This window comes from Peromyscus californicus, unplaced genomic scaffold, assembly GCF_007827085.1.
Source record: "Peromyscus californicus insignis strain IS unplaced genomic scaffold, ASM782708v3 Scaffold_18__1_contigs__length_77618521, whole genome shotgun sequence".
In the NCBI taxonomy this organism is placed as follows: domain Eukaryota; kingdom Metazoa; phylum Chordata; class Mammalia; order Rodentia; family Cricetidae; genus Peromyscus; species Peromyscus californicus.
In genome coordinates this window covers 48,847,248-48,857,919 of record NW_026294480.1, presented here as the reverse complement: position 1 = coordinate 48,857,919, position 10,672 = coordinate 48,847,248, and the positions used below count along the sequence as shown (strand labels likewise).

Sequence of the window (10,672 nt, the reverse complement as noted above, 5' to 3'; positions counted from 1 at the left end):
ATCTTTATTTCATGTAAGCAAGCTTAACAAATTCTTTAAAATACCATTTCAAAAACTTAGAACAAAACTAGGTTTTATTTTCAAATTCTAATTTTAATCCGACTGAACACACAAGCAGAAGTGAGGAAACTGTGTAAGCAGACACAGATGTACCAAATGTGAAACAATGAGTTATTAACACAACTATTTACATGCATATTTACAAGCAACCCTTGATACTCAGTTTTAGTTAGTTGGAAAAAGATTTGACATTAGGTAAAAACATGACTTCAACAGGGCTGAGGTGGTACATTATAGTAAAAGTATTAGAAAAGTGATCTTCACAGTATATAAATTATAAAGCAGATGAAAACCTGAATGACAAATACCTAGTAAAATTCTCTAGTAAAAAGTCAATGCAACCCATGCTCTGAAATAAAAATGAGAAAACCATATAAAGAGAGCAGAGCAATGCTGTAGGATGGAGGTGATGAAGTCAGTCATGTGAAACACACAGAGCAAATGACTGGAAGAAATCCTCAATCAAGTCTTGGCTCCTTAGCTGGTGTTCTAAACCCCACCCACCCCTCAATGACAGTTTAAAAGCCCTTGATATCAAATAGCATCTACATATGTAAGTAAGTTGTTTATATTCTCCAAGACTTTGGTGCTAAAGATTTTCATGATTGTGATTAGTATTTGAAACTCAATGTATAGAGAAACAAATGTTAAACTAAAATAAAAGCTGTAATAATCATATCTAAAAAAGGATGCTACATTTTTGCAGTAATATGTATTTCCAGGCTAAGACTTTTTACCTCAAGAAGTTGTTGAACGATAAGCATCTAATCAGCTAGCAAAATTTTCTTTCAACGTTTCATTTATTTCAAAATCGATTTTATTGCAGCCAAAACAGTAGAATTAACTGTACATAATAAAACTATTATATATATATACACATTTTAAGTTACAGGGAATAAAGTTTATTTTGGCAGGTAGTGTTAAACAAAATTAAAGTTGCATACATTAGTAACATAACTCAACATCCTTAATTTGGTATAAGTCTGACAGTTTCTTGCTTTCCTGTGTTCTGCTAAATCACCATACCTAAACTTTAAAAAAAACCTGACAGCCTCAAATTTAACTTTACTGTTTTCGCTTACGCTCTGATTCCAAACAAAACTTTTCATAAGCTTCTTCAATCTCTGGGTCCATTTCATCATCAATATCATCCAAGTATCTGCAAAGGAAGCCAAAAATGATTCATATAACTTTACTGTTTTTCAAATGTGAAAATGTCTGGAGATGTTAAGCTGCACTTTCCTAGACTGAATTCTGTTATAGTTTTAGATATGTGCACTTAAAAGTTAATAAAAGGCTTGACATGTAAGTTTATACCTTATTAATAAACTTTAATTAGAACATGAAATGATTTCAGAAATGACATTTGCCTATGATTTTTTTTTATTCCACCCGAAAAGTTTTATCCTTCCAGTGGTAATGTCTAATTAACATTGAAAGTTATTTCTGCAAGGCTCTTCTCACAATGACAGGTCACTTTGCCATATATCTGAAACCAGACTGTAGCAGGAAGCTACTTTTGAGATTATATAAGCCAGATGGCCCTGTTCCCCGAGTTCCAGCAGTTTCACGCAGCATGGCGGTGCACTCCTGTAATCACAACACTCAGAGGTGTTCACTGGAAGGCAGAGGACAACTTTGTGAAGTCAGTTTTCTACATCCACCTTTACATGGGGATTCCAGGAATCAAATGCAAGTCATCAGGCTTGTGAAGAAGTACTTCCGCCAGCTGAGCCATCGTGCTGGCCCCTGAATGCCATTCTTTCCTAACTTTTATTCTAGTTTAGTTATACTCAAAACTTGGTCACAGAAGCTTCATAAAGAAAACAAGTAATAAGGGGTGAGGAGGATGGTTCAGAGTACAGCAGTTGCTATGGAGCATGGAGACCTGAGTTTAGCCCCCCAGTATGTATGTAAAAAGCTAGGTGTGGTGGCTAGTGACTGTAATCCCAGATCTGGGGAGGCAGGTACAGGCATATTCCTATAGGTCAGCCAACCTGAAATCAGTTACCTCCAGGTTTAGCGAGAGACCCTGACTCAAAATAATGTGGCCAGTGACTAAAGGGAACACCTGACACCAACCTCTGACTTCCACATGCATGCACGCATGCACACAAGAACTCCTTTGGCTTCCACATGCATGCACACACATACACAAGAACTCCTCTGGCTTCCATATGCATGCACACATGTACACAAGAACACAGACACAAAAAATATCAGTAATGAAAAAGAGAACTTACGGGTCACCAGCCCCTGATAAATCTGTTCCATTTTCTTCATAATCTGGAAAAAAGTCCTCTCTTTCAAGTAACTCCTGATACTTCTCTTGGTAATCTACAAGACAACACAGGAAAAAATGAGCAGATAATCTCATAAAATGAGTTTTTGTCCCTATAGCCTCTTAATGACTTTAAGACCAATGTTTAAATAGTAAAAGTTACATAACATGCTTTCATAAAATTTATATTATATTCGGCTTGCTCATTTCTTTGCATGCTCACAAACCTTAAAATATTTATACACACTATCGTTTTAAATGTAAATACATTCCACAGTTGGTTACTGAAGATTGAACCCCAGGTCTTCCATATACTGTGAGTAAATACTCTACAACTGAACTAATAACCCCCAAATCTCTTAACTTTTTGTTTGAGAAAGGGTTTCTGTAGCTCTGGCTGTCCTGGAACTCAGATACTCCAGCCTTTACCTCCCAATTGCTGGTGTTAAAGGCGTGTGCCACCACACCAGGCTCTTTTTACTTTTTATAGGTTTTGGTTACTAGTGTGTGTGTGTGTGTGTGTGTGTGTGTGTGTGTGTGTGTGTGTGTGTGTGTGTGTGTGGTGGTGTATGTGTGTTGAGTTTGAGATAGGATCTCTTTATGTGGCCCTGGCTGTTGTGGAATATCCTATGCCAACTAGGCCAGCCTCAAACTTAAGAGATTCTCCTGCCTCTATCTCCAAGCGCTGGGATCAAAGGTGTGTGCTACCATGCCTAGCTTAATTTTTATCTTGAACCATGATCTTACTACATTGCCCAGGCCTGTGTTGAAAGCCTCCTGACTCTACCTCCAGAGTAGCTAGGATTACAGGCCTGCACCACACCAAGCTAATCTTCATTCCTGTTTTGAAAGGTTATTATATGTCTGGGTTAGGGCCAAGCTTTTCCAAGACTGTCTATATAAAACTCTAATTCAATATCAGAGATTGGTGTCATTCCAATTTTGACAGGTTAGAGAAAATTTAATCATAAAATTTCCTGTTGTAAGTACTTGACCTAAGATATTCTTTTAAATGTATCTATGCAGGCCAACAGGGAACTCCAGATCATGCACATACACCACAGCTTGGAGGCTCAGAGGGTGCTGGTGTCAGTCGTCAAGGGGCGTGGCATTTAAAAACACACAAAACGTTCAAAGACAAAGCCCTGGGTCTGTGTAGAACAGGAAGATAGAACTCATGCTCTATATACCTATCTCTCATCCTTCATAAACATCTAAGGGCTGACATCTTAAAAGGATGGACCTGGAAAAGCAAATAAAACACCTCAGTGGCAAACAAAGGTTAATTATACTTTTGAGTATGGAATGAGGTCAGGCACTCTGGAGAAACGGTTTATCCAGAGTTTGTAACAGATTTGACCTTGAATTTCTACTCTCCACATTTAAAAAGAAAAAAGGCAGCTCCACGAAGAAAAACAAAACAAAAAGAACAAAAACCATCCAATCGTTTCCAAGTTAGTGATATGCCTGTGTCTCCTGGCAAAAGCAAATCTAAAACTATTTTGGGTAGAGGTTCCTGCAACCCAAGGGACAAGAGGTTTTTAATCAAGAAAAACAAAGGGTAAAATCACTACTGCATTCATTCTGAAGCAGGTAATAATTCAAATGGTTTAAGGAAACAAAATATGTGGAGACAGCAAAAAAGTTGAGTAAATTGTTATCAAAGGAGTATCTGGGAAAAGGCCAAATGGATAGTCTTGGTGCAATTTTTGCTTTTCTGTAATTCTGAAGTAATTTCTGAATAAAGGTTTAAGAAAGACAAAAATGAGCTTGCAATAATATTTTGACACCGAAGTAATTTTCTTTTTTTTTTTTTTTTTTTTTTTTTTTGGTTTTTTAAGACGGGGGTTTCTCTGTGTAGTTTTGGTGCCTGTCCTGGATCTCACTCTGTAGACCAGGCTGGCCTCGAACTCAGAGATCTGCCTGCCTCTGCCTCCCAAGTGCTGGGATTAAAGGTGTATGCCACTGCTACTTTTTTTTTAAGATTAAGATCTGTCTTACCAAAAATAGCATGATTTACATAGGAATATTTAAGAATGGGTTGTTGGTATATAAAGACAAATATTTGAACAAAGAATCCACATGAATGAATAGTATTCAGCATACCACAGACAGCTTATTATAACTAAGATAGGAAGAATAATATTTGCTGAGACAATACAGTGAAAAATATTTAATATCTATTATATTTCTATGTAAAAATTAGGGAGGTAAATTAAGGCTTAAATAGGAAAAACAGCAAAGTATGACTTTTAGAAAAAAAAATGTAATTAAGTAAAAATCAGCACAAACAAGACTGATAAATTAAAACTCAAAGCATGTATATGAAAATACATTATAGGGCTGGAGAGATGGCTCAGAGGTTGAGAGCACTGGCTGCTCTCCCAGAGGACCCAGGTTCAATTCCCAGCACCCACATGGTAGCTCACAACTGTCTGTAACTCCAGTTTCCAGGGGATCTGACACCTTCACACCAATGCACATAAAATGAAGTTAAATAAATTTAAAAAAAAAAGAAAATACATTATAAACAAAATGGAAATACAGTCACATAGCACAAAAGGATAAAACCCTTAACTGACCAAGATCATCTTTTTCTACTTTGTAAGGAACCACAAATCAGTACGACAAATGACCCAGGAAAAATAAGGGAGAAAGACAACCAATAGGCAGTTTTCAAAGGAAAAGGAAAAAGATGAACACACAGGAGGAAATTCAGTGTTCTTAGTCATGAAAAGAACTACACAGGATTTCACACAGTTGGGCTGACAGAAAGGATGTCTGTCTATTAAGAACTGCCAAGAAAGAAGAACAGCAGTCGTCTAAGCTGTGGGTGGGACACTGAAGAACCACCACCTCCGGAAAGCAATCTGGCAGAACTGGCTAGGTGAAGGAAGCTAAGGATGCTTACCCCATAATTTAGTTCCACTTCCTCACCCAAAGGAGACATGTATGTGCCAGATGCACATGACAGTCAATGTTGTTACCAGAGGAAAGGCTGGAAAAACCCCCATGATAGCTGGCTGTAGTCTGTACGAAATGGGAAGACTTTCTCTCACTTAGTCTGCAGTCCCACCTGTAACAATTACTGCCATTTTTCTATATAGAACCCTTTACTGGAAGGTATGCAAAGATTTGGATTTTAATTAGTTCTGAATCATGGATACTAATGCAATCTCTAATTCTTAGTAACTATAGTAACATCAATATAAGCTGCTGCCTATGCAGTCCACTAGAATCACCTTTGCCTTCTATCCTAATCATCTGAAAATTTAAGAATAAAACAAACACTAAGAAGTACAAAATAAAAATAGCTGCACCTAATTGTGGGAGGAAATCTGACTAGTAAAGTAACAAGACACTAAAATAAACTACTTGGAATGGTCCCAAGTAATCAACTTAAATACAACATATAACAAATTGTAACCCTACAATTTTATAATATATGAAACCCTCCAGGCAGAGGTGGCGAATGCCTTTAATCCCAGCACCCGGGAGGCAGAGGCAGGTGGATCTCTGTGAGTTTGAGGCCAGCCTGGTCTACAGAGTGAGTTCCAGGACCTCTAGAGTTGTTAGACAGAGAAACCCTGTCTTGAAAGAAAACCAAAAACAAAACCCACCCTCCTCCTCAAAAAAAGAAAAAGCCACACTTTGAACTGTCAAAGAGTGGTTTTATGTAATTTACTACTTAAAAAAAGGGGGGGGGGGGGGTGACCGAGACAACATACCTGGGTCAGCTGCAGTGAAAGGAACACCATCAGATGTATAGAAGGTTGGTTCATTCTAGGACAAATCAAATGATAAAGGAGGCACTCATTTTGAAGTACACTAGACTAGTATGGCTGAGATCAATCACCTGCAGTGAGTACTGTACACAAAGAAGATCCCCAGCTTCCTAACAGTCCTCCAGTTACTGGGAATGCAGACGGCTTTTAGGTTTCCATTTGGTCATCTCCCCTCTATAGCTCTAGGCCCTGTTGTCTAGTGTTTGGTCCATCCCTGGCTGAACTGTGACTGAATGCTGACTTAGTTTGTAGTTTTTTCTTCTTATTATCCTGCCATTTTTAAGAAGCTTACAAGATGGGGGTTGAACATTCCTCTGTAGCTTATATTTGGTGATGTCAGAAGCTACAGGGCATTCTGGTCTTTTTTATTTACTACTGCATGCACATAACATCTGAGATGTAGGAATTTGGTTATAATGCTGACTCAGACATCATCACTCTTTGACAATGGATGATCTTGATTTAGTCTCCTCTTCATTAGAGGGCCTTCTCTTTCTTTAAATGGCCTGCTGGCTCCTATGCCAATAAAAATTTTTGATTGGCACTGGATTATGAGAATAGCTTTATATAACTCAAGCAATGTCCAAAACTGAATTCACCATGTGGTGGTTTGAACAAGAAGAGCCCACATGGGCTCGTATGCTTGAATACTTAGTCTGTAGTTGGTGGAACTGTTTGGGAAGGATTAGGAGGTGTGACCTTGCCGGAGGAAGTGTGTAGTCAGAAGTTTTTTCTGTGTTCCGCCCGGTCCGCAGCTGCTCAGACCCAAGTAAACATACAGAGACTTATATTACTTTTAAACTATGGCCATGGCAGGCTTCCTGCTAGGTAACTCTTATATCTTAAATTAACCCATTTCTATTAATCTATGTCTTACCACATGTTCCGTGGCTTTACCTGCATCCCATTACTTGTTGCTCCTTTGGCGGCAGGCTGGCATCTCCTATCTCTGCCTTTCTCCTTCCTCCTCTCTAGTTAGAATGTCCTGCCTAACCCTATTCTGTCTCACCACTGGCCAAACAGCTTTATCAACCAATCAGAGCAACAGATATTCACAACATACAGAACAATATCACCCATCAGAAGTGTGTCACTGGAGGCAGGAGGTGAGGTTTTGAAAACCTCTCATGTCATTCCCAGTGTGCTCTGCCTTCTGTTTGTGGATCAAGGAGCTCCCAGCTGTTCCTATCTGTGTCTGCTCCACCATCATAGACTCTAACCTTCTGTAACTGCAGGCCCAACTGAATGCTTTCTTTTGTAAGGTGCCTTGGTCATGGTATTTTACCACAGCTACAGAAAAGTAACTAAGACAAAGCATTAAGTGAAACTTAAAATATAAACATGGCATACCATAAAGTAGTTAGGGTCATTTTCAGGGGTAGCTTCTCTGTATGTTGAAGTTGCATGGACCCTGCCCCAGTTACTTGATCGAAGTTCTACAAGCTTCAAGAGCATCTGTTTTACATCTCTACAGACAAAAATTAGAAACAATTTACTATGTATCCACTGCCCAAGTACTGCCAGGCTCCAAAGTATTTCCAGCGAGGCTCCATTTACTCAACTGAACATAGACACCCAATGCTTTAAATTTCTAGACATTTTCAATGACATAATCCACTGTATTATTTTCACTTTTAAAAAACAAACTTGAAACTGGGCTTAGTGGCACACGCCTTTGATCCCAGCACTTGGGATCTAAGTTTGAGATCACCCTGGTCAACAGTGAGTTAAAAGCCAGCCAGAGCTACATAGTGAGACTGTCTTAAAAAAAAAAAACAACAAAAAACCTTGAAATTTGTTCCACTTAACTGACTATACATATGGTCATCAATTACACTGGTCCATTACTTACATTACATTATGGTAGAGTTCACTACACAAACACTGAGTCCATGTTTAAAGTCTAAATCATTTTCTTTCTCAATAGATTCATCATATCTTACCACAAAGAAAATTTTAAGTTTTCAACTTTAAGTATAGTAGAGCAAAACTTAGTAGTGAGAAGCCATAGGCAAAAAATACTGGGTTGATCCATAATCTTAATTACTTTGATGAAGTACACGATTTAAAAACCTGGAAGAAAAAAGATACAAGCCTGAGATCTAAGGCTGCTTTCCTACCTGCTGCAGTTTGCATCTAGGACAACATTTTCAATTCTCTGAATTATTTCTTCCATATCAGTTTTTCCCTTTTCCTTCCAAGTATCTTCTAAAACTGACCCTGTCAACTAAAAGCACACATGTCAGTAAAATCAGGAATGCAACAGAGGAGAGATTTTAAAAAGGTATTAGCAAAAGCTGGAACTTTTTTTTTAAAACGAGCAATTAAATGGTTAGATATTTCCAATTATTCTCTGCCTTCTGCCTATATTCGGGGACTTCTACACCATCTCTGCTTTTGACTAATAAGAAAATAAAGCTATGTGGTTTCACATCCATAATTACATTATATTCTCTATATGATTAAGATTGGCTATTAATTTTTTTAAAAAATATTTATTTATTATGTATACAGTGTTCTGCCTACAATATATGCCTGCAGGCCAGAAGAGGCACCAGGTCTCATTACAGATGGTTGTGAGTCACCATGTGGTTGCTGAGAATTGAACTCAGGACCTCTGGAAGAGCAGCTAGTGCTCTTAACATCTGAGCCATCTCTCCAGCCTGGCTATTAAATTTTAATGAATGTTTCTCTTTAAAAATTAATCAACAGCCAGATATGGTAGTATATGCCTTTAATACCAGAACCCGGGAGGCAGAGACAGGCAGATCTCTTTGAGTTTGAGGCTAGCCTGCGCCTATAGAGCAAGTTCCAAGACAGCCAGATCTACATTGTGACACCCTCTCAAAACACACCACACACACATACATTCAATTCACGCGTGTGTTTTGAATTAGAAAAAAAAATCTCCAAGCAAAATGTTAAAGGGGCTGGAGAGCCAGCTCACCTGTACAAGCATCAGTTGTGCAAATGTGACGGCTCTAGTTCAAGCCCCTAAACAAGCTGCTGTGGTGGTGCACACCTGTAATCCCAGAATCCCACAGTGGGGTGGGAGGGAAAAGCAGGACCATCACCCAGAAGCTCACCAGCCAGGCAGCCTCGAGTATGAAGCCCAGCAGCTGCCTCAACAAAGTGGAAGGTGAGAACCAACTCCCAAAGTCATGTGTTCTGCACCATGCATGTGTGTCTATGTGTACAAATACGTGTACATGAACACATACACACAGAGTATGTGAAATGTTTAAAAAGAAAGAAATTAAGGATATGAACAGGCCATTCACAAAAACAAATGGCCAATAAGCATGAAGGAATGCTTAAACTGACTACTGGTCAGGTAACTTCAAATTTTAGAGAGGATTTTTTATTCATGACAACAGCAAACCCAAACTGATACTACTTTTCCCTGAAAGATGTGGAGAAAGGTATACTCATTCATAACTAAGAAGAGTATACTGTAGCTCAGGAAACTTGGGTATTATCTGTCAATATAAAATACCTATGTTCATCGACCCTCTGAATCTGTTCAAAATGTAATCTTCAAAAGTACCCATTAAGACATAGTGGAAGACTGCTGGCAGCACTATAGTAGCCAAATGGGAACTAGCCAAACGTGCATTCAAATAGTAGATGAACACTGTATTTGATACAATAGGACACTAAGAAGTTACTCAATATAGAGCTAAATTCCTCTGGAGTGATTAAGAACGTCCATCTGGGAGGCAAGAAATAAAAAAGCTAAAATAGACTAAGAACTTTCTTGTAAGGGCACACAGACATAGAAAGAAAAGCAAATCTACAAATGGGCTAGGATGAGAGATTTCCAACAACCAGAGTTCAGGTCCCACAATCCACAAGGTAGAAAGAAAACCCCCCAGGTTGTCTTTTAGGTGCATGTGTGCACACGCACACACAATAAATGTAAAAAAAATTTTTTTAAAGAAAAACCAACCTTTAGCAATTTTACTGCACAAATTAAGTTGTCATCCATAGGGTTGGAGAACAGAGCATTCAGCAGTTCCCGAAGACCGACCTGAAGAATATCTGCTCTTGTAACCTGCCCATTTGTTCCTTTGATCTTCAGGAGAAAAAACAGTAAAAACAGCAATACTCAAATGCGGTACAGACATAAATAGCCTATGAAGAAGCTGTAAATCTAGGTATCTCAGTTAAATACAAAAACCACAGGAACACACTGTAGTAACTTCATCAAATTAATTATAATTGTTCTCTCTTTATAAGACCTCTAATAAAACTGTAGATTACAGGTAAAATTTAATTCTTCATCACACTTAAAACATCACAGAAATTTAAGACTACTTCAATACTGCTACTTCACTAAACATGCTGTAATTTAAGCTACCATGAAAAAAACTGGCATTTTAAGTTTCTTTTATGGGGTGGCTGGGAGCTGGTGCACACCTTTAATCCTGGCACTCAGGAGGAAGGGGCAAGCAATCTCTGTTGAGTTCAAGGCCAGCCTTGTCTACAGATCAAGTTCCAGGACAGCCAAGGCTACACAGAGAAACCCTGTCTCAAAACTGAAACA

General features: G+C 38.4%; 1 protein-coding gene across 3 annotated transcripts in view; it reads right to left on the bottom strand.

Moving 5' to 3' along the window:
• Window positions 1-56: 56 nt before the first annotated feature.
• The window catches only part of Paip1 (poly(A) binding protein interacting protein 1), a 28,568-nt gene continuing 17,952 nt past the window's right edge, over window positions 57-10,672 (bottom strand). For all 3 annotated transcript variants that reach the window (XM_052743335.1, XM_052743333.1, XM_052743334.1), the window contains exons 6-11: window positions 10,076-10,201; window positions 8,247-8,353; window positions 7,477-7,594; window positions 6,070-6,124; window positions 2,304-2,397; window positions 57-1,219 (exon numbers count right to left, since the gene is read on the bottom strand). In XM_052743335.1, coding sequence (XP_052599295.1) covers window positions 1,126-1,219; window positions 2,304-2,397; window positions 6,070-6,124; window positions 7,477-7,594; window positions 8,247-8,353; window positions 10,076-10,201 — 594 coding nt within the window. In that variant the 3' untranslated portion in view covers window positions 57-1,125. The remainder of the gene's footprint in view (window positions 1,220-2,303; window positions 2,398-6,069; window positions 6,125-7,476; window positions 7,595-8,246; window positions 8,354-10,075; window positions 10,202-10,672) is intronic.